The sequence below is a fragment of the Anolis sagrei genome, chromosome 6, assembly GCF_037176765.1.
Source record: "Anolis sagrei isolate rAnoSag1 chromosome 6, rAnoSag1.mat, whole genome shotgun sequence".
Classification (NCBI taxonomy): domain Eukaryota; kingdom Metazoa; phylum Chordata; class Lepidosauria; order Squamata; family Dactyloidae; genus Anolis; species Anolis sagrei.
This window is the reverse complement of record NC_090026.1, coordinates 123,895,028-123,919,705: the sequence shown is the minus strand read 5'-3', so window position 1 is coordinate 123,919,705 and position 24,678 is coordinate 123,895,028. Positions and strand designations below refer to the sequence as shown.

Sequence of the window (24,678 nt, the reverse complement as noted above, 5' to 3'; positions counted from 1 at the left end):
TCTTAAAGATGGAGCTCATCTTATTTCTGCTTAGCCGGTATTGCACCACCTGACATCTGCCGGGAAGTAGCAGCCAATAGTGAAAGGACCAAGGCAGAGAAATCTCCAGCTCATCCCCTGTTTGGGTATCAGCCAGCATGTCAACGACTTAAATCAAGACATAGTTTTCTAAGATCTACAGCGACACTCGCTGGAACACCCCAGGAAGTGAGAGTCCAAAAGGGGCAGGCCCAAACCCAGCACCTCAATCCATGGGTGATAACCAGATGAGAGACTCCCCCCTGGGCACACAGAAGACTGGGCGACTTGGAAGGCGCTGAACAGACTGCGCTCTGGCACCACGAGATACAGAGCCAATCTTAAGAAATGGGGCTACAGGGTGGAATCCTCGGCATGCGAGTGCAGAGAAGAGCAAACGACTGACCACCTGCTGCAATGCAACCTGAGCCCTGCCATAAGCACAATGGAGGACCTTCTTGCTGCAACACCAGAGGCACTCCAAGTGGCCAGATACTGGTCAAAGTTTGCAAAATCTGTGTGTTTTTTTTCTTTTTCTTTTTAATCTGTGTATTTGTTTTTGTTCTGTTAGAATTGTAACACAATAGTATGGTTGTGTTACAATTCTAACATTCTAACACAATGGTATGGTTGTGTGACACAATAAATAAATAAATCTTATTTCCCCAGAGAAGATCCTGCCCTTGGTCCATTTTTTAACTGCTCTCAAATTGGAGCTTCTTCCAGTTCCATTACGAATGGCCTAAGAATGCCTAAGAAGGTTATTTATTTATTTATTTATTTGTCGTGTCAGGGCAACCAGTCCTGTTCTGTTCTGTTAGAAATGTTACATTTCTAACAGAACAAAGCAAGCAAACAGTCAGAATACAAAATTTGCAAGCTTGGTAGTTGATTAAATGTCCTTTGACCAGTATCTGGCCACTTGGAGTGCTTCTGGTATTGCCGCAAGGAGGTCCTCCATTGTGCATGTGGCAGGGCTCAGGTTGCATTGCAGCAGGTGGTCTGTGGTTTGCTCTTCTCCACACTCGCATGTCGTGGATTCCACTTTGTGGCTCCATTTCTTGAGGTTGGCTCTGTATCTCGTGGTGCCAGAGCGCAGTCTGTTCAGCGCCTTCCAAGTCGCCCAGTCTTCTGTGTGCCCAGGGGGGAGTCTCTCATCTGGTATCACCCACGGATTGAGGTGCTGGGTTTGGGCCTGCCACTTTTGGACTCTCGCTTGCTGGGGTGTTCCAGTGAGTGTCGCTGTAGATCTTAGAAAACTATGTCTTGATTTAAGTCGTTGACATGCTGGCTGATACCCAAACGGGATGAGCTGGAGATGTCTCTGCCTTGGTCCTTTCACTATTGGCTGCTACTTGCCGGCGGATGTCAGGTGGTGCAATACCGGCTAAGCAGTGTAATTTCTCCGGTGGTGTAGGGCGCAGACACCCCGTGATAGTGCGACATGTCTCATTAAGAGCCACATCCACTGTTTTAGCGTGGTGAGATGTGTTCCACACTGGGCATGCATACTCAGCAGCAGAGTAGCATAGCGCAAGGGTAGATGTTTTCACTGTGTCTGGTTGTGATCCCCAGGTTGTGCCAGTCAGCTTTCGTATTATATTGTTTCTAGCACCCACCTTTTAGCTGATGTTCAGGCAGTGCTTCTTGTAGGTCAGAGCATGGTCCAGAGGGACTCCCAGGTATTTGGGTGCGCTGCAATGCTCCAGTGGGGTTCCTTCCCAGGTGATCCTCAGAGCTCGGGATGCTTCTCTGTTCTTGAGATGAAAGGCACATGTCTGTGTTTTAGATGGGTTGGGGATCAGCTGGTTTTCCCTGTAATAGGCAGTAAAAGCACCTAGAGCTTCGGAGAGCTTCTGTTCAACCATCTCAAAGCTCCCTGCTTGAGCAGTAATGACACGATCATCAGCATAGATGAAACTCTCTGTCCCTTCTGGCAGTGGCTGGTCATTTGTGTAGATGTTGAACATGGATGGAGCGAGCACGCTCCCCTGAGGCAGGCCGTTCTTCTGTTTCCGCCATCTGCTTCTCTGGCCCTGGAACTCAACAAAAAAGCTCTGTTTTGTAGCAGGTTTCCTATGAGGCGGGTGAGGTGGTAGTCCTTTGTGATATTATACATTTTTTTCAGGAGGAGGCGGCTGCTAGAGCTGATGTATTAGTACTATGCTAATAATATAGTGTGTTTTATGTCCTTATGACTTGTAAGCCGTTCTGAGTCCCCTTCAGGGTGAGAGGGGCGGCATATAAATGTCGTAAATAAATAAAATACATGAACTAAGGAACAAACTCTCTTGCCAGATGTTCTGGTTTCCAAGAATGACTTCAGAGTCGGATTTATCAGGTACCTTGGAAACAGACTTATAATAGGGTTAGCTGACAAGCTAGAAGTCAAGAATTTGGAGCAGCGGAGGGAAGATACTGTGGCAACTTTCAATGCAAAGTTATCTGGACTGAGGTGACCAGAAAGTCTCTTATACTATTCATTGATTTAAGTAAACATCACTTTTTAGAAAAGAAATCCCAAAATCTTTCAGCTGGTTTTCCCTGTAATAGGCAGTAAGAGGTTATTATTAACTAGAGATGGAAATCTGCTGAAATACTGCAGATCAATAATTGATCTGAAATAATCCAGATCAATAAAAATAAGACCACCATTTGAGTGTACTGTGGCCATTCACCCTTAACTCTGGAAAGAGGAGAGACATGGCTCACAACCCTGGTGTTGACACATCTTAAAATCAGTCTCTCTGTGTGTGTGTTTTGATGAAGGACAGAATGGGGTGATTGCCAGAGATTGCCAGAATTCCAAGGTATCGACACTTTAAGAGGGAATAGCAACTGCTCAGTAGATAGTGCTGTGGACATTGATACTCTTTCTGTTTAGATGTGTATTACAATTAGCCTCATTCTTTGAAATTTTTCACTACTTTAAAAATAGCATTCAGGCTTATAGCAAGTTGTGATAATGAAGTAAGTTGCCTTTTCCTTGAAACCTATTAATGACATAATATCTATCATTAGTGGGTCTGAATGTCAAACCAACTATTATTGTGTGAAATGCGGACCCAATCCTAACTATGGATACACAAGTTTTGATCACTTTGGATGGGCTTTCCTTTCTTTGTTTCGACTAATGACGCAGGACAGCTGGGAACTTCTATATCAACAGGTAAGACATAACATAAGTCAATAGTGCATAGACTCTATGCACACACAGTGGTTTTTAAAAGCTTGGACAATGTAAATGTTCTATATGCAATGTTCTCTATGGCATATTTCCTATCTACATGATTGTATTTTATTTATTTTGAACACTTTTACCCTGCCCTTCTCAACTTATCCATAATCAATTTCCAAGCCATTGTCAACATTGTCATTGTCATTTCCGCCTAACTACCCAAAGGCCTGGTCCCACATCCATGTTTTACCTTCTTTCTAAAGGTGAGGAAGGATGGCGATGACCTAATTTCCCCGGGAAGTGAATTCCACAGGCGGGGGGGGGGGGGACCACCGAGAAGGCCCTGTCCCTCATCCCCACCAAGCGTGTTTGAGACAGAGGCGGGGCTGAGAGCAGGGCCTCCCCAGGGTTGTGCATTTCGGGAGAATTGCTATCCTTTTTGCTTGCTTCATCTGGAAGCCCCCTATATCTGTTTTCTAGGACCTCTCAAAAATGGTAGCACTCTCAAATGGGCACTTTTGTCCAGCATCTGAAAAAAAAAAAAACAGCTCTGTTCAGCCCATTGGCAGCAATGGGAAATTTCCCCCTGTGAGCCTTTCCTTTCTTCCCTTCAAGGGTGCCTGGATGTTAGAAAGAGGGTACAGAAAGCACCCTTCCTGTGAGCCTTTCCTTTTTTCCCCTTCAAGGCAGCCTGATGTCAGCAACGGGGTTAAGAAAGCACCCTCCTCTATTATTTATTTATTTATTTATTTATTTATTTACAGCATTTATATTTCGCCCTTCTTACCCTGCAGGGGACTCAGAGTGGATTACAGTGTACACATATATAGCAAACATTCAATGCCAATTTTAACATACAACATATACAGACATACACAGAGGCTATTTAACTTTTTCTGGCCACCAGGGGAGCTGTCGCTTTCATCGTCCATCTGCGACACTGATGAAGTACTTCCGTATTCCTCGCATTCTTTCTGCTGGAGTGCTTTGCTGGAGTCTTTTTTATGGCCTCATAAATTAGTTAATTTAGCCTCCCCACACTTTAAAGCGGTACCCAATTTTCCTGCTTGACAGATGCAACTGTCTTTTGGGTTGCAAAGGTCAACAACAGGCTACACAATTGGTTGGAAACCCACTCCAACCCGGGCTGGCTTCGAACTCATGACCTTCTGGTCAGAGTGATCTTAATGCAGCTGACACTCAGCCAGCTGCGCCACAATCCCGGTGCATTATGGAGAGGGACTTCCCTCTGGCTTTGCTTCCATATTCTTCATTAAGACCTGGATTTTTTTTAAAAAGCATCAGAGTTCCCACTCTTAAGTTTCTGGATCATTTCCCTTCTGTTTGTAAAGGAGGATACCGAGTTGACTGCTTCTTAAAGCTGTTCTATTCTAGAGGAGAGGCAGGTGCCCACTCTTTCTTCTCTCCCGGCACCAGCAGCTTTAAGACATTTTAAGAAAGGAAGAGCGGTGACCTGGAGCTCAGTCAAGCTGTCATTTATGGTCAACTGCAACAAAGATGGGAGGATGGGGGGCTGAAATTTGCAACAGGCACAGCCGCACACAAGATGGAGGACAAAGGACAAACAACAAGGTCTGGCCCAAGGCAAGGTCGTGAGGGAATCAGAGCACACTCCCTCTCACGCACACAAGGCCAGACAGTGGGAAGCCTCCATTGTATATTATATTTTGCCTTTGCTGCCACCAATTCATTTTTTCATGGATCATGGCTAAAGTGAATTGTCCATTTTAGCTTTGCAAAACCAAATTGAAGCACTTTCTCCTAATGTTCCCATTGATAGTTATTCATGCTATTGCTTTCAGAGAAGGTATATTTGTCACTTAGTTTCTGAAGTCGGTCGCTCCATAAATAAGCAAATCATGTCATGTTATTTTCAAGTAAATCAAGCCAGTACAAGTTGGTTTTAACAGCATCACCTAGTCATCTGTGTAGTGTGCTTTCCAGACTTCCACTGTTACCACTTTCGTGAGTTCTTCTAAACCCTTTGGAATCTCCCTTCCTTCTTACAGCACTCTAAACACTTTAGAGGCCTATTAACTATAAGTGGTTGAGGAGGGAAAGGAAGGGGCCTGAGACTGTTAGGAATTGTGGGAGTTGAAGTCCAAAAGACCTGGAGGGCCCAAGTTTGCCCATGCCTGCTTTGGGGTCACCATAATTCAGGAACGTATTGACGACATAGAACAACACTATCTTCCTCAATCTAAATTTGTTATATTTAACTGCAAATGCCACCTGTGCCAAAATAATGTTTTGGCTGTAATACATTAACTGAAACTGCCACCATATAAAAAGTAATTATGTTGAGATTAATTTCACAATTCAGCAGCAGATCAGTTGCACAACTTCAGTGCTTTCCAGTAGCTTCTTCCTGCACAGTATTTTCAGTTAACTGCTCCCACAAACTGCAGTCACTCTGGAACTCTTTTACAGACACTTGAGCACATGCCCGGCCATTGTCAGTTTTACTATTGTTTTCCCCTCCAATCTAGATGACACTACTGTAACGAAGCGCGTATAATCAAGGAGGGAATTAAACTCAGGCCTCACTTATTGGAAAGAATATTTTGTAGGGGAGGCCAATTATTTGTAAACTAGGGTAGCTGCCACCAATCGTGAGGTAAGTTATAATATTGTGTGAAATGGCACACTGGACGCAGAATTGATGAAGGTGAGGCAGTCTTCAAACAAAAGTTAACAAGTTTATTGAGCACAAAGCGTGTGGTTACGAGTTGTTGAATGACTTCTGGAACTTTAAGTAACACTTAGTTTGTAATACAGTTCACTCTTTCAAATGATACAACTTATAGCAACTGTTAGTGAAATGTAGCACTTTGCTGAGCAATGTTTCCTGAGGTGAATAGCTTTCTAATTTGATCTGTCCTTGATCAAACTACTGATCTCTAGTCTTCTCTCGACTAGCGATCTTAACTAGCTTTCTTTAGCCTTCCCTGACTAAAGAAACTATCTATGTTTCTCCCTCCCGCCTTCCTAGGCTGATAAACCTACTGCTATTCCCTCTCACCGCTCTTCCACTAAACTACTATCTCCGACGGCTGACTGAAACGACCTCCTAACTGGAACTGCTCACTCCGAGCTCCAAACCCTAACTGACTGCTTCTTTTCAAACATAGATAGATTTCTCTCGCTAGGCTCCGCCCACTTTCCACTCTCTACTGCTAGCCTGTCTTGGTCTCCATGGCAACACCACAATGGATACAACCAGTTATCTCTAGTTTTCAGCTACGGTTGCCAACCAAATAGTTAAACAGTTCAAATACATATACCTAGTTTCAATAACTTCCTTACAACTACAAACTTACCACAGCACGCGGTTATACCTTGTCTTAGCAGACAGGTTCTTTTAATCAGTTACATAGAGCTTTCGATGAACAGCATCACAGCACAAGGAGATAGAATACACTGTACATGACTTCCTTATATACAATGCTATACAATTACACATAGCAATTTCTGATTGGTTCCCAACTCATTAACTTAACTCAGACCCAGGATTACATCATTCACAATCACCTGGACCAGGCCAAAACACATTCCCCAAATGATTCCCTATATACAGTTAATGCATGACTCAGCATTTCCAATAGAAGCCTATTAGCAGTGCATGACTCAGCTATATTATATTATAATACATTGTAAAACCTGACAAATTAGCCAGTCTCATGTTAATATTGTCTGTTTTGCAACCTTTGAGAAGCTGTACAATTATATAATCTTTCCCACACAGGTTATCAGAACATCTGGGAAAACCTACTGCATCTTTTTTGTGATCGTCATCTTTTTGTGTTCATTTTACCTTTTCAATTTAATCCTGGCTGTGGTAACAATGGCATACGATGAGCAACACAAAGCAACACTTGCACAAACAAAGGCAAGAGAGATGCTGCTCCAGAAAGCGAAAGATATATTAAAAAAGGAAAAGGTTTGTAAAAGCGCTGTTATTACAAATGCTAAGACAAACTTTCTGTTTTTTAGTTGTTCGCAATAAAGATGTGTTATATTGTTTAAAATACAACCAGAATAACGAATGAATACATTCCTGCAATAGAAAAAAAACATGGCAAACGTATCTAATTTCACAATCTTATCTCACCATTAAAGAGTTATAAGCTATGTAGTCCATACAACATGTTACATATTCATAGGATTTGGGTTTATATTAACAAAATTAATGTATATACTCAGGATGGAGCAAGCTTGTTTTATGCTGCCCTGGAGACTAGGACGTGCAACATTGGCTTCAAACTACAGGAAAGGAGATTCCACCTGAACATGAGAAAGAACTTCTTGACTAGGGGCCCTTCCACACAGTCCTATATCCCAGAATATCAAAGCAGAGAATCCCACAATATCTGCTTTGAACTGGGTTATATGAATCTGCACTCAGATAATGTGGGATTTTCTGCCTTGATATTCTGGGATAAAGAGCTATGTGGAAAGGCCCTGGGAGAGCTGTTCAACAGTGGAACTCTCTGCCCCAGAGTGTTGTGGATGCTCCTTCTTTGGAAGCTTTTAAACCGGCTGGATGGCCAAGGGAAGTAATGCTACCCCTCTATTCTGCTTTGGTTAGACCACACCTGGAATATTGTGTCCAGTTCTGGGCACCACAATTCAAGAGAGATATTGACAAGCTGGAATGTGTCCAGAAGAGGGCGACTAAAATGATCAAGGGTCTGGAGAACAAGCCCTATGAGGAGCGGCTTAAGGAGCTGGGCATGTTTAGTCTGAAGAAGAGAAGGATGAGAGGAGATATGATAGCCATGTATAAATATGTGAGAGGAAGCCACAGGGAGGAGGGAGCAAGCTTGTTTACTGTTTCCATGGAGATTAGGACACCGAACAATGGCTTCAAACTACAAGAAAGGAGATTCCACCTGAACATGAGGAAGAACTTCCTGACTGTGAGCGCCGTTCAGCAGTGGAACTCTCTGCCCCGGAGTGTGGTGGAGGCTCCTTCTTTGGAAGCTTTTAAACAGAGGCTGGATGGCCATCTGCCAGGGGTGATTTGAATGCAATATTCCTGCTTTTTGGCAGGGGGTTGGACTGGATGGCCCACAAGAGACATCTCTTCCAACTCTAGGATTTTATGATTCTATGATCAATCAAGAGCAGATTATGCTTTTGACCTGCGCATAAATTGAGGATAATTCTGTAGAGAGGGGAACCATCTCCAGGTCAGCACAACACCCCCAGTTTTGCCTTTGACCAGGGCCACAACTCCTCACTTTGCATCTCTTTTGCTCATTCATAGATTTCTTTAAACATATCAGCATATCTCAGAGTTATCCTGACTCTGCTGATTTACTTTGTTCTGTTCTTAAACGCCTTGAGTTTTCCAGAATAACGGCAGGATATAAATAAAAAAAACTCAAATCAGATTTTGTATTTTTGTTGACATGACATCTACCTGTCATCTGGATCTAATCTAAAGGGTAACCCTACTGAATGGAAACTTGGGCAACTTATCCAGAAAATAAGTGTGCCAAAAGAATTGTGGAAATGGTTAAAAAATACCTGAGTAAATGTTCATGGCTGCAGTTGGCATGCAGTTCATATCCCAATCTTAGTATCTGAGTGCTCACAGAAGGAATTGGGATAAACCCGTCGTCCACCTTCAATGATAACTCTATTGGCTGTTTTAAAAATACTAACACTTTATTTATATTCTGCTCTATCTCCCCGAGGGGGACTCAGAGCAGATTACAACATACACAGATAGGAAAACATTCAATGCATTCAATATAGTGGAATAACAACGACATACAGATACACAGAACGAAGGTAAAGACTTCCCCTTTCATCTCCGGCTTTCTGGAGGTGGTGCTCAATTCTGGCCATGGGGAGGTGCTTTTGTTCCATGTCCAATTCGAGGACCCTGTTGTCTGTAGACAACTCCTGGTTGTGTTGCCAACATGGCTGCATGGACGGACACCTTTATTACCTTCCTGCTGAAGCAGTACCTATTGATCTACTCACATTTGCATGTTTTCAAACTGCTAGTTTGGCAGAAGCTAGGGCTAACAGAGGGAGCTCACCTCACCCCACGGCTTTGAACTGCCAACCTTTAGGTCAGCAGATTCAACAGTTCAAGAGTTTAACCCATTGTGCCACCACCCCGTTGCACCACCTTACATTTAGGCCACATCTACATTGACCATTTAATGCTGTTCAAACCTAGCTTCTAACTGTGGTGACTAGACAATAAACACCCACAGAACTATGCAAAACAAAGCCCTTTATGCATATTAGTGCCCTGTGGTCTCTATAACCCCATCCGGGTTTCAAACTGATTCCAGGATTTCCTGTGCAACTATCTACACAGCAAAACCACTTTTTTTTGTACCAGTCTGAAACTGACTTAAATGGTCAGTATAGATGTGTTGTTAGCATTGAAGAAACAAATAGAAACTCTTCCTAAACAGCACTGCCCTCCCTCCCCAAATATGTCAGCAACATAGAGAACATTATCAAAATCAGGACATAAACTTTGGCTGCCTCTATTCTATCAAGTATGAAGAGTGAAAGATTGTCCTCACATATCTAATTTCACAATCTTAACTCAGCATTAAAGAGTTATAAGTCATGTAACCCATACAACATGTTACATATTCATAGGATTTGGTCCATTCTCCCCAGTATACATAATAATAATAATAATAATAATAATAATAATAATAATAATAATAATTTATTTATATTCCTCCCTATCTCCCCAATGGGACTCAGGGTGGATCAAAGTACACATACACAACAAACATTCATTCCATTTTGGATTGACAGGATAGAGACAGACAGAACAGAAAAGAGGTATGTTTTGTCGACGTCCAGCTTTTTGGCTCCTTGGAGGTTGAATCCAGCCACAGGGGGGTGCTGTCGCTCCATCCTCTATGACAAAGAGCCATCAGGACTTCCTCCTTCCTTTTAGTCACATGATCTTTTTCTTTTATGGTGTCATAAAATACCTACCCCACTTTTTTTAGTGGTACCTAATTTCTCTACTTACCGCTCCAAGCTGTTTTTGAACTGGTTAGGTAAACAGTGAGCTGGGCTGACAGTCAGGAGCTCACGCCAACCCGGGGCTTCGAACTGGCAAACTTTTGGTTGGTACATTTTATCATTGCTAGTGATTTACCCAACTGTGCTAAAGCCACACAAAATGGATACTGCCTTGAATTCCATTTATGGAAGGATGGTGGAATACAAATTAACTCAAATGGTCAGATTTTCAAAAGACTACACATTGAAACTGACAATACTGCTTAGAGAAACATGGGTTCTGCAGTTTTTGGAAAGTATATGCTTTATCTCATTGACTAGGTTATTTATTATTAGATTTTGGTCTAGGTAGTCCTATCAAGTTAGGCATAGACATGGCCTCTCTCATGGTAGCTAGGAAGTTTAATGATTTGTGGTGCTATTGCTTTTAAATGCTTAATGATTTTGTATTGTGTATACCTAAATTGTTGTAAACCGCTCTGAGTCGCCTAAGGGCTGAGAAGAGTGGTATACATATAAAGTAAATAAATAAATAATAAATAAATTTCTCCTCCCAAAGTGGCAAGTTTTTCCTTTATCTCATATTCACGAAGTGTTCTTATTTGAACATTGTCCATTTCAGGAAGCAATTGACCAACAACACATAGATGAAGAAGATGAAGAAATGCCAGGTGAAGAGTCAAAAAGTAAAAAAGGGAGAAAAGACAAGAGGAAGAAGAAAGCCAAAGGCAAAAAACACAAAACCTATGGAGAAGATGAAACTATGTTTTATTCTACACCTGATAAAATTCAAACAGATCTGGTAAGTTTTAATAGCATAAAGCTTATATTGCTGAGTTTGTAGAAATACACACATTTTCAAGGCCATTCACTAAACAACATTATCTAAGGATGCAGCTGAATGTTTAAAGCAGTTGTGGGCAAACTTTGGCACTCCAGGTGTTTTGGACTTCAACTCCCACAATTCCTAACAGCTGGGCAGGCAAACACAGCAGTTGAGTGAGAGAAGAACAGAGCTGATGTTCTTATTAATTTTGGGTCTGTGCTCCATGCACTAAGTTTCCGCAGGATGTTATTGCGTGCAGCTACTCTATGCTTGGTGAGTGCACAGTGTTTGCTAAGTTGACACCGAGATCTTGAGGGTGGGAAGAGTGTTCAAGCTCTTGGCCTTCCCAGGTAATGTATTGTTGAAGGCTTTCATGGCCAGAATCACTGGGTTGTTGTAGGGTTTTTTGGGCTATATGGCCATGTTCTAGAAGCATTCTCTCCTGACATTTCTCCTGCATCTATGGCAGGCATCCTCAGAGGTTGTGAAGTGACTTCACAACCTCTGAGGATACCTGCCATAGATGCAGGTGAAACGACAGGAGAGAATGCTTCTAGAACATGGTCATATAGCCCAAAAACCTACAGCCACTTTTCAGGTTGTTGGCTTCATGATTACGTAGATGGAAAGTAGTCCCTTTAGTCACTAGGAATCCAGACCACCAACAAATGGGCTGCCACCTATTTCAAGAGTTTTCTTGTGGAGGATTCCTCATTTAGTCCCCTGATAGTGCTTTGTTCTTTTCATGGGTTCTGCACATCATGCCAAACCATATCAGCCAACTTTTTTTTCGGCGGGCCCCCTTGCAGTCCCTGCCCTCTAAATTGGCTCTAATAATTGTCATCATGTTGGCAAGGAAAATGGGAAGAGGAAAACTTTGCTTCTCAGTTCGATCTGTCTCAATACTCCAGAAGACAGGAGCAGAATTCAAAACGATCTTGACAGACTAGAGAGATGGCCCAAAACTAACAAAATGAAGTTCAACAGGGACAAATGCAAGATACTCCACTTAGGCAGAAAAATGAAATGCAAAGATACAGAATGGGGGACGATGCTTGGCTGAAGAGCAGGATGTGTGAAAAAGATCTTGGAATCCTTGTGGACAACAAATTAAACATGAGCCAATAATGTGATGCTGCTGCTGTTAAAAAAGTCAATGGGATTTTGGCCTGCATCAATAGGCGCATAGTGTCTAGATCCAGGGAAGTCATGCTACCCCTCTATTCTGCCTTGGTTAGACCACATCTGGAAAACTGTGTCCAATTCTGAGCACTGCAATTAAAGAGAGATGTTGACAAGCTGGAATGTGTCCAGGGGAGGGAGACTAAAATGATCAAGGGTCTGGAGAACAAGCCCTATGAGGAGTGGCTTAAAGAGCTGGGCATGTTTAGCCTGCTGAAGAGAATACTGAGAGGAGACATGATAGCCATGTATAAATATGTGAGAGGAAGTCATAGGGAGGAGGGAGCAAGCTTGTTTTCTGCTTCCCTGGAGACTAGGACATGGAGCAATGGCTTCAAACCACAGGAAAGGAGATTCTACCTGAACATGAAGAAGAACTTCCTGACTGTGAGAGCCGTTCAGCAGTGGAACTCTCTGCCCCGGAGTGTGGTGGAGGCTCCTTCTTTGGAAGCTTTTAAACAGAGGCTGGATGGCCATCCGTCGGTGATGCTTTGAATGTAATTTTCCTGGTTCTTGGCAGGGAGTCGGACTGGATGGCCCACGAAGTCTCTTCCAACTCTATGATTCTATGATCCTGTTTGGAGAAGAGGGACAAAGCCACAGAATAACATTACCAGGCAGAGTTCTGGGGCCATGTAATCCCTGCCTTACTGGTTATGAAGGAAGCTTACCTTGTTTGTGGATGAGTCTTTTGAATTCAGTCAAAAGCCTTTGGGGGAAATAATCAAGTCTTCCATTTACTAATTAATATACCCTAAATGTTACACTTTTAATTAACTTTCTTTTTAGACCCCTTTGCATACATTACCCTCTCCTGTATTGAGGATTGTGTGTAATTGATTGGGGAGATGGTAGTGTCTTTTAAAATATTAAGTGGTCTTTTATTTTCTGCCCCCCAAGAAAGAGCTGTTAATGTCCTATCGCCTACCAACGGACACTCTTCAGGACCCATTTCAACGACAAAAATTAACCAGTGCTGCCAATGTCATCAGCAAAACTTTGGGTGAGTTAAAATTAATCATAGTTTGCAAAGCACTATAGATACATTCTTTAAAGTGTTAGATATAACATTTATTTAATTATTTATTTACAGCTTTTCTATTCCTTCCTTCTCACCCCGCAGGGGACTCAGGGCGGATTACAGTGTACACATATATGGCAAACATTCAATGCCAATTTTTGACATACAAACATATACAGACATACACAGAGGCTATTTAACTTTTTCTGGCCGCCAGCGGAGCTGTCGCTTTCATTGTCCATCTGCGACACTGATGAAGTACTTCCGCATTCCCCGCATGCTTCCCCGCTGGAATGCTTTGCTGGAGTCTTCTTTATGGCCTCATAAATCAGTTAATTTAGCCTCCCCACACTTTTAAGGTGGTACCTAATTTTCCTACTTGACAGATGCAACTGTCTTTCGGGTTGCAAAGGTCGACAACAGGTTACACACAATTGGTTGGAAACCCACTCCAACCCGGGCTGGCTTCGAACTCATGACCTTTTGGTCAGAGTGATCTTAATGCAGCTGACACTCAGCCAGCTGCGCCACAATTCAAATTAACAATTTAGAAAATGTATAGTATTTGTTTAAAATTGATTTGAAACATTGGTGAAGAGAGATTTGTAAACAAATTATCAGAACAGGCTTCTGAACAATTTAAAAAGGATTCTGGAATGAGGTGTGAGGATATAGTAAATGTGCAGATTAAAACCTGTATATGTACATTTTAGGGCAGTGTTTCTCAACCTGAGGGGGTCTCAGAGGGGTCACAAAAGACCACCAGAAAACATATATTTCTAATGGTCTTAGGAAACCTTTTGGCAGAGAAGGCTGAAGCTCTCTCTGTCTATCGTTCTCTTCCTTTTTGGAAACAGACAGCAGATTCTCCCATGAAAAGCCCTCCTCCGCTGTGATTGTCCAGCCTCTCTGCTAAAAGGAGGGCTGTTTCTGAGACTTAGAGGAGGGGAGGGGAGAGCAGGTGTGCTCGGCGCATGGCAGCATGATGAGCATGAGTGGGCAAGGGAGAGCATGCAAGGCTGGAGGGAGGCTCATGCCAGTGAGTCCTTTCAAGGCATAGGGGATCTGTGTGGGAAGTTTGGCCCAAGTCTATCACTGGTAGAGTTCAGAATGCTCTTTGATTGTAGGTGAACTATAAATCCCAGCAACTACATCTCCCAAATGTCAAGGTCTATTTTCCACAAACTCCATCAGTGTTCACATTAGGGCATATTGAGTATTCGTGACAAGTTTGGTCCAGATCTATCATTATTTGAGTCCAAAGTGCTCTCTAAATGTAGGTGAACTACAACTCCAAAACTCAAGGTCAATGCCCACCAAACCCTTCCAGTATTTTCTGTTGATCATGGGAGTTCTGTGTGCCAAGATTGGTTCAATTCCATCATTGGTGGAGTTCAAAATGCTCTTTGATTGTAGGTGAACTATAACTCCCAAATAACAAAATCAATCCCCCCACAACCCCACCAGTATTCAAATTTAGGCATATCGGGTATTTGTGCCAAATTTAGTTTAGTGAATGAAAATACATCCTACATATCAGATATTTATATTATGATTCATAACAGTAGCAAAATTATTGTTATGAAGTAGGAATAAAAATAATGTTATGGTTGGGGGTCACCACAACATGAGGAACTGTTTTAAGGGGTTGTGGCATTAGGAAGGTTGAGAAACACTGTTTTAGGGCATTACGGTATACAGGTATAGGTAGATATGAAATAAGGCATGCAAAATATTTATGATCATCCTGTATATTGACTTTGATTTAGATAGATGTGTTTGCCCTGCTCAAATTAGTCCATTATTACTGTGTTGACTTGGTTTGATGATAGCCATAGGATGCATCAAGCTTAGAATGGAAACCACATTCCTATGTCTCTTTAAAATAAGCACCTTTTGCCATTTTTCTTATCCTAGCTAATGCAAATTATGACTCAATGTACTTGAAAGGGCTATTATTTGTTTGTTTATTTACACCATTTCTACCCTGCCCTTTTCACCCTCGAGGGGGGGACTCAGAATGGCTAACACAGGCAGCAATTCGATGCCACAATATCAATAATAACTGCAGGATTATTTGGTTATGCATGTGTGTTTTTCAATTTGTTTCTATGTAATTTAAGATGGATTACCATGTATTTCAAGATGGATTCTATTCTGTTCAATTGTGTATTAGAAATACTGTGCTGAGGCATAGAAAATGTAACCTTGACAGAAATGAGATAATGTGTTCTCTGGCTGGGAAGAAGAGGGAGGATCTGATCTCAGCCAGAAGTCAGATAAGCAGATGTTCAGAGACTGTTGTTTGTGCCTTGTAATTCCTGTCTGTTGCTTGCTGTGAATAGACGTGTATAGATGTACTTAGTAAACTTAGTTTTTCTGTTGTAACTAAAAGCTTGCAGAGTCCTGATTTCTGAATGTAGTGTCTGTTGATCTAGCAATCCTTTCGCTGGCAAAGCTTCAATACAATAACAATGTAAAATCATAATACATAGCAGATTAAAAACCAGTAACATTAATTATAATTACATAATCACATAATCACATAGTCACATAGCCGCTTCCAATTGTCATAACAGTCTTTTGGTCCGGGTTCAGTGTCTAAAGTGCTGCTGTGCCCACCAGCCAAAGGCCTGGCTCCAAAACCATGATTTTAGGTTTTCCTAAAAGAACGGAGGGTGGACGCCGATCTGATCTCGCTGGGGAGTGAATTCCACAAGCGGCGGGCCACCACTGAGAAGGCCCTGTCCCTCATTCCCACCAGACGTGTTTGCGAAGCCTGTGGGACCGAGAGCAGGGCCTCCCCAGTAGATCTTAAATTACGAGGTGGAACATAGAGGGAAATATGTTCGGACAAGTAAGCTGGGCCGGAGCTGTATAGGATTTTATAGGCCAAGACCAGCACTTATTAACAGTTATCCAGTAACGTTTCCTCGATATATTGTCGAAGGCTTTCATGGCCAGAATCACTGGGTTGTTGTAGGTTTTTCTGGGCTATATGGCCATGTTCTAGAGGCATTTTCTCCTGACATTTCGCCTGCATCTATGGCAAGCATCCTCAGAGGTAGCATCCTCCAACCACACTACCTCTGAGGATGCTTGCCATAGATGCCGGCGAAACATCAGGAGAAAATGCCTCTAGAACATGGCCATATTTTCCTCGATAATTAAACAAAAATGATGAATATGATGAAAATATTGCTTGTGTAGGAATTATTTGTTATTTTTATCAGTGTTTCTTGAATCAGATGTATGTGGATGTGGAAATATTTATCTGCAAACTTTCAGTGAAGTTTTTTTCTATTGCTTCATAATTTGCTGTTTAGAATGGGAAGAACCCAAATTGAAATTCCCTCCCGGCATAAAAAAGGCTGTCCGGAAGTATCTCATTTGGCAATGCTGCCCTCTCTGGTTGCAGATGAAGAAAACCATGAAGAAGTTCATGATCAATCCTTTTATGGAACTATTTATTACACTGTGCATTATAGTGAACACTCTACTGATGGCACTAGAAAGCATGTCTATTCCAACAAAGGTGGTTGTGATAGGAAACAGGGTAAGTTTTTAGATCTTTATTAAGCATCACGTCAGGAATCTCTGTATTGTTTACTCTCGAATACTTTTGGCGCTGTATATTGTCGAAGGCTTTCATGGCTGGAATCACTGGGTTGTTGTAGGTTTTTTGGGCTATATGGCCATGTTCTAGAAGCATTCTCTCCTGACATTTTTTTACATTGTTTCAAGAGGTCTGAATCCACTGTTATGACTCTATATTTTGTTCCCCTTTTTGCAGGTTTTCACTGGTATTTTTACAGCTGAAATGGTGCTCAAAATTATTGCCCTCGATCCATTTTACTATTTTCAAGACCCTTGGAATATTTTTGACTCGGTACTGGTTGTTCTAGGCATAATAAATTTGATGCTTGAAAAACACCTATCGATTTTCAGAATGGTAATGATGTGTCTTTTTCTATTATAAGACAACTTCAATCTTTCATGTAGGTCTATGAAATGTTGAAATAATATTTAAAATAAATATACTGGCAATAGATTAAAATAATCTATTACTGGCAAAAGTAATAGATTATTCAATGTGTTGTCGAAGGCTTTCACGGCTGGAATCACTGGGTTGCTGTGAGTTTTTTGGGATGCATGGCAACGTTCCGTAGCATTCTCTCCTGATGTTTCAAGCTAAACATCAGGAGAGAATGCTACTGGAATATGACCATACCACATGAAAAACTCAGCAATCTAGCAGATTATTGTCCAGAAAGTGGAAGAGGCAACAAGGGGATCAGCTATACCGGATCAGATCCCAGTCAACACTGATTTATTTATTTATTTATTTATTTATTTACTTTATTTGTATACTGCACTATCTCAGCCCGTAGGCGACTCAGTGCGGTTTACAACAGGTCAATATACAAAGTGCATAGCAGTAGCATTAACGTTTAAACAGTCACTAAAGCAGTTAAAACAATACAACAATACATCAGTAAATCAGCACAACATCAATACATCTAAATAACTAATCCATCACGTCTCATCAGTAAAGTCATAATCCGATCTCCTCGTCCATTATTCCAGTTCCAAACTCAGTCAATTGATTGCACTGCTTAATTGAACTGATGACCTGTTAAATGGAGTGGAAGTGATCAGTATTGAAATTCACTGTCTTGGAGTGTGGTGGAAGATCTCCTTTGAGGGTTTTAAACAATCTGGATGGCTATCTGTCGGCGGTGCTTTGATTGTTCTTTTCCTGCATGACAGAGGGTTGGACTGGATGGCCCATGTGGTCTCTTCCAACTCTATGATTCTATGATTTTATGACTCTACTAGCCGTCCCCTGCCACGCATTCTGTGTGGGAGGTTTGGCCCAAGTTTGGTCCAGATATATCATTGTTTGAGTCCACAGTGCACTCTGGATATAGGCGAACTACAAGTCCAAAACTCAAGGTCAATGCCCACCAAACACTTCCAGTATTTTCTATTGGTCGTGGGAGTTCTGTGTGCCAAGATTGGTTCAATTCCATCATTGGTGGAGTTCAGAATGCTCTGTGATTGTAGGTGAACTATAAATCACAGCAACTACAACTCCCAAATGTCAAGATTCTATTTTCCCCAAACTCCACCAGTGTTCACATTTGGGCATATTGAGTATTTGTGTAGAGTTTGGTCCAGATCCATCATTGTTTGAGTCCACAGTGCTCTCTGGATGTAGGTGAACTACAACTCCAAAACCAAAGGACACTGCCCACCAAACCCTTGCAGTATTTTCTGTTGGTCATGAGAGAACTGTGGGCCAAGTTTGGTTCAATTCCATCGTTGGTGAGGTTCAGAATGCTCTTTGATTGCAGGTGAACTATAAATCCCAGCAACTACAACTCCCAAATGACAAAATCATTTTTTTTAAGTGAAGGACATGCATTGGGTTGTTAGGTGTCTTGTGTCCAAATTTGGTGTCAATTCCCCCAGTGGTTTTTGAGTTCTATTAATCCCACAAACAAACATTTCATTTTTGTATTGTTGAAGGCTTTCATGGCCGGAATCCATGGGTTGTTGTAGGTTTTTCCGGGCTATATGGCCATGTTCTGGAGGCAATTTTTCTCCTGACGTTTCGCCTGCATCTATGGCAAGCATCCTCAGAGGTAATGAGGTCATTACCTCTGAGGATGCTTGCCATAGATGCAGGCAAAACTTCAGGAGAAAAATTGCCTCCAGAACATGGCCATATAGCCCGGAAAAACCTACAACAACCCATTACATTTTTATTTATATAGATGAAAGCAACTTGTTGTCATTTGTTGAGGTTGTGATAGCTGTGCCATGTCACCCGTTGTAAGATCTTATGTGAGGTGCATCAAATGTCAATAGGAGTCACCATGTAATTGTTACTCACTCCTGGGAGAGAGGTGGGAATGGAGGCATAACATCAGCATGCCGTCGTAAAGAGAAGCCACAGGCATAATAAGTTTGAGAACCACCACCATAGACCTGTATGTTTGTTTCTCTTTCTTCCCCTCCTTCCCTCCCTTTCTTTATTTGACACAACCTTTTATAACCAAATACTGAGAAACCAGCATCTAACCAATTTTATCTGATACAGCTCTCTTTCTCTATTCCCACCCTTGCAGCTGAGAATCTTCAAGTTGTCAAAGTTTTGGCCAGCTTTAAATAAGCTGATGAAAATAATCTTCAAATCGTTCGGCCCACTGGGTAACCTCACACTTGTTCTAGCTTTCACCATATTCATTTTTGCTGTGGTTGGCAAACAGGCCTTTGGGAACTTTTACAAAGCCATGTTAAACTCATCCAACTGCTCTATCTGTACCGATTCCGAAGTACCATATTGTCACCCTACTAACCAAACCGGTAGATTACGATGGCATATGGAAGACTTTTTCCACTCGTTCCTTATTATATTCCGAATTCTGTGTGGAGAATGGATCGAAACCATGTGGGGCTGCATGGAAGTTGCTCAGGATGGATGGTGCATTATTCTGTTCATGACAGTGCTTGTTTTTGGAAATCTAGTGGTAAGTATTCAAATATTCTATGGGACATTTTTGTTACCATTTGTTGTTGGAAATAGCGACCTTCTACATGCCTCCTATACTAGTTATTTTTTATGTATATTATTATTATTATTATTATTATTATTATGTTGTTGTTGTTGTTGTTGTTCATTCGTTCAGTCGTCTCCGACTCTTCGTGACCTCATGGACCTGCCCACGCCAGAGCTCCCTGTCGGCCATCACCACCCCCAGCTCCTTCAAGGTCAGTCTAGTAACTTCAAGGATGCCATCCATCCATCTTGCTCTTGGTCGCCCCCTCTTCCTTTTGCCTTCCACTTTCCCCAGCATAATTGTCTTCTCCAGGCTTTGCTGTCTCCTCATGATGTGGCCAAAGGACTTCAGCTTTGTCTCTAGTATCCTTCCCTCCAGTGAGCAGTCGGGCTTTATTTCTTGGAGGATGGACTGGTTGGATCTTCTCGCAGTCCAAGGCACTCTCAGAACTTTCCTCCAACACCACAGCTCAAAAGCATCTATCTTCCTTATTATGATTGCTTACTATATTGTACATATTTATTTATATGCAGTTTTCCTATAAATCTATGTTGTTTGCGGAGGGATTGCAGACCATGTGACCGGATCTGGGCCTGTTCAGGCTGAGACTCCATTTTAGAAGTCAGTACATTTTAGAAGCAGTACAGTTTAGAAGTCACTTAGTACAGTATGCAATTATCAGTATTAGTGTCAAGTTAGTGTCAGTATGCTGCAGTAAGTAGTCAGTCTGTATTAAGTCAGTGTTCAGTAATGTATTAGTCTGTATGCAACAGAGAGAAGAGACTAAAACAGAATGCTTTAGAGAACTTACTGTTTAAACTATCGACCAACAAGAAATATACCTATATACTGAATACATGAAGTTTGTAAGTAAATCAGCTATGCTACTTTTAAGTAAGTCTACTTATTTTTGGTCTCTTGAGAGCATGATTTAAAAGCAATATATTTTATGAGAGAGTAGATGGATTGTTGTAGGTATTTTTGGGCTATATGGCCATGGTCTAGAGGCATTCTCTCCTCTAGAGAGTAGATATTTTTTGGGCAACTGAAATGACACTTCTGAAGATCTGCTCTATATTTTGTGCATTGGCATATCTTTTTTCCTAACAGTTCAGAGAGATAACTAGGTATATCAGTCTAACAACAGAGGGCCCATCCAGACAGTATCTTTATCCCAGGAGCTTCCACTACAAAATGGAGGGTGACCAAATGATGCCTCCAGTAAAAGCGAATTAATTTAGCACAAAGCAGAAAAACCCTGCTTTGTCCGGAATTAATTAGATAGCCCATTAGACTCGAGCCTTTGTGAAAGGCTCGGGTCTAATAGCCCTGTGTGGACAGACTCACAGGGAGTCCTGGTGAAAGGGCACAGGCTCACCAGTGCACCAAATGTACAAGCATAGGAGTCCCCTCAAAGGCCCAGGCAGCAATGCAAGAAGAAGGCCATAAGTTGGATTCTTACTACGAAGGCTTTTATTATGGGCCTAGCAATAACGACAAACATGCATACAAGAATGCAATCAAAGGTTTTTTGCACATCCCCAAATGGGGTTGCAAGGCTTTTATCACTTTGACAGGGACTTGAATACATGTTCTCATTGGTGTTCAAAGATCTATAATTTCATTGGTCTAAGCTGGCTAGTCTATTGTTCTCTGGCCAGGAACACTCCATTGGAAAGTATCTATAGGTTGATACTTCAGATGGGTGGAAAACTGATTGTAGGTTAACTCTAAATCCCAGCAACTACAACTCCCAAATGACAAAATCATTTTTTGTTGAGTGATGGTCACTCCTTGGGTTAGTAGGTTAGTAGGTATCTTGTGGACAAATTTAGTGGCAATTAGTCCAGTGGTTTTTGAGTTATTATGTCACTCAAAACAAACAGAGCACACACACATATACACATACATACACCAAAAAATGCAGTTATGAAGTAGCAACGAATATAATGTTATGGTTGGGGGTCACCACAACATGAGGAACTGTATTAGGGGATCACAGCATTAGGAAGGTTGAGAAGCACTGTATTATATGAAACGAATGTATATTATACATTATTTAATGTATATATTGTATAGTTTGAAACTTTTATAAGGGGTTGGTTTAGCCTCCAGTTGCCATTAAAACCGAATTACCGCGTCACGAAAAGATTCATGGCATTAGGAAGGTTGAGAAACACTGCATTAAATCAGCTGTTGCTTTCAGTCTTCCAGCACCTCCATTCCTGAACTCAAAGATGAGGGGACTATGAGCTATTTTTCAATACAATGATTATTTCAACTGATTATTTTTCACAGGTCCTCAATCTTTTCATTGCGTTATTGCTGAGTTCCTTCAATAGTACTGATTCAGAAACTGAGACCAATGAAAAGGAGGCTGGACCTCAGGAGGCCTTGGCTCATATTCGCAGAGGGTTGCAATCCGTCAGAGATTTCTTGTGGAGTTCATGTTGCAATGCACTCATGGAGAAACTGAAGAAAACAAGCACGAAAAACAAGAACCTGACTATTGTTATGCAAAAGTCCATTGGTCCTGAGGCAGAAGAGGGGAACCAACAGAATTATGTCAGGAGTGAAACTTTCAAAAACTGCCAGAAACCACCACTGAATGGAAAGCAGGAAGATGTTCTCTTAAATGCAAATACATTTGTTTGTGTTCCCCTCGCGGAACTGGACACTTTAAGTGACGATGAAGAGTCTGTAATCGTGGAAACTGAATGGATTAAGCAGGTACGAGGCTGACTGAAACTGTTACATCTGGTACATTGCTGCTAAGGAGTGCTTACAGAGAGGGGAACTGGAAACACCTATGACCACTACACCACACAAGAGTCCAGGAATATAAGCAAACAATTTGTGGTAAAAACATATAAAAAGCATATAAAATCATGAATAAGAAAGGAAGATAGATAATCCAAAAAGATTTAGCAACAGGTAATAACCAGACAATAATCCAAATGTCTCATAAAGTTCCAGAGGTGATAAAGTCCAGGAACAGCCAGATACAGCATACGTTCACAATCAAGAAGGCATAACTATGTAGTAAAACTTGAACAGGAGTACATGAACAGGAACATAGAAAACTTCTGGGATATATATATACATATACATATACATATACATATACATATACATATACATAATCCAAGATCAAAGCTTGACTTGAACCAGGAACAAGAGAACTCAGGCTTAGCTTCTCACTCTAATGCAGTGTTGCCTGAACTGACCTTAAGGTAAACAACTTATTGTTTAATAGACACCCATGAAATCATTCCATTTCTCATGAATTTCCTTCACTGCTTTCCCATGTAATCTCTCTGAATGACACAATCTATTTTCGGCTCTGATTTGTAAACAAAGACCTTTGTTGATCTCCATAGCTACAGGTTGGTTTTCTCCCTATCAGCTCTTCACTCGATTCCTTATCTCCTGTTGCTACTCCTGACTCCTCTGAATGCCCTTGAGGCTCTGCATTTTCCCAGCCGGTTTTCTCACAGAGAGACTTGAGAGCCCATCATTTTGTATTTGCTGAAATATATTAAGTTTCTAAATCTTGCATTTGTTGTCTCCAGAGCTGATTTATATTTCTATTTTTTCAAACAAATGATTTTTATTTATTATTATTTATTTATTTGCTTTACTTCTATACCGCCTTTCTCAGCCGAAATGGCGACTCAAGGCGGTTTTTAATGTGATCTTGGTAGAAAATTGAAGATCAAAACTTTTACTGCTGAAGTTTATTGTTGCATACCTTTCTATAGGAGAACCAGCTTCGAAATAGGAGAGAGATATACAACAAGTCAAGGCAAAGCTTTTCTTCTCAGATTTCTGAATCTACAAGTATTTGGTCCTTAGATACTTCCAAGGTAAAGCAAATAGAATGGCCACCACAGAGGAAATAACCCTGAATAATTTGTGTTCACAATACACTGATTTCTTTTGTTCTGATTTAATGTCTAGAGAGTTGATACCAGCTGTTCGGAGGCTAGCACAGTAGATCAGAGATCTCCTGTTTTCCTTTTACCTGTGCTAAAGAAGGAGCCCAAAAGCTGTTTCCCACAAGGTAAGCATAGATGTGATCCTTTAAAAATTAATTAATTTCAGAGTATAACTCTCCAAGCAGAAGACATTTGTGGTTAATGTGTGTGTGTGATTACCCAAGTTCAATTTCCTTTGGGTCAAATTTGCTGAAATGTATAATATTTTATAATATTTGCTTTGATTTATGAATATACAGGTTGAGCAGAGGCAGGGGCACATATTTTAAATATTCCAATATACTGTATACCCAAAGTCCACTGCTCTTACATGCATTATCATGTAATGTGTACCTATGTGTCTGGACTGCAACAAAAACTGACCAATCAAAGCCAGGCTCCTAAACTGAAGAAGGTCCTTGGGCCCTTCTTGACAGCCATATTTTGTGATTGGAAACAGCATTAAAATGTTGGTTTTGAAACACTTGGAGATTATACCAGACATCCTTAAGTCACCACTGTGGCAAGAAACTACCCACATGGCACAGCCATGCTGAAGCCTGTTTCAGCCCACTACCCTAGGCTGCCTGAGTCCGTGGAGCATGGGATGCCAGTGGGGACATGATCCTGGACCCCACCTTGGGATCCAAGATGGCAGTCCCCACTGTCCCAACATCTGAAAAGGCCTGGCACTTACTGCAGAATTTGGGTCTTTCCTGGTGTTTTTTCAAACCTGAGATCAAGCCACAGGATACCCTGTGTTCAGTTGCATTAGCCTGCATGCATTGTATGGACACAGCAGGCTAATGCAATTCCCACACTGCATTATATGACAGTATAGGTTATTATTATGATGATTGGCAAGCATTGGATGA

The 24,678-nt window shown here is 41.4% G+C and overlaps 1 protein-coding gene across 1 annotated transcript in view; it reads left to right on the top strand.

Annotated features, from left to right (window-relative positions):
* The window catches only part of LOC132779148 (sodium channel protein type 5 subunit alpha-like), a gene marked incomplete at its 5' end in the record, with an annotated part of 60,223 nt that overhangs the window by 14,343 nt on the left and 21,202 nt on the right, over positions 1-24,678 (top strand). Inside the window, 9 exons of the mRNA XM_067470578.1 lie at positions 3,040-3,187; positions 6,963-7,157; positions 10,854-11,033; positions 13,140-13,242; positions 16,587-16,816; positions 17,054-17,212; positions 19,395-19,796; positions 22,125-22,556; positions 23,787-23,889. Of these exons, the coding sequence (XP_067326679.1) occupies positions 3,040-3,187; positions 6,963-7,157; positions 10,854-11,033; positions 13,140-13,242; positions 16,587-16,816; positions 17,054-17,212; positions 19,395-19,796; positions 22,125-22,556; positions 23,787-23,889 (1,952 nt within the window). The remainder of the gene's footprint in view (positions 1-3,039; positions 3,188-6,962; positions 7,158-10,853; positions 11,034-13,139; positions 13,243-16,586; positions 16,817-17,053; positions 17,213-19,394; positions 19,797-22,124; positions 22,557-23,786; positions 23,890-24,678) is intronic.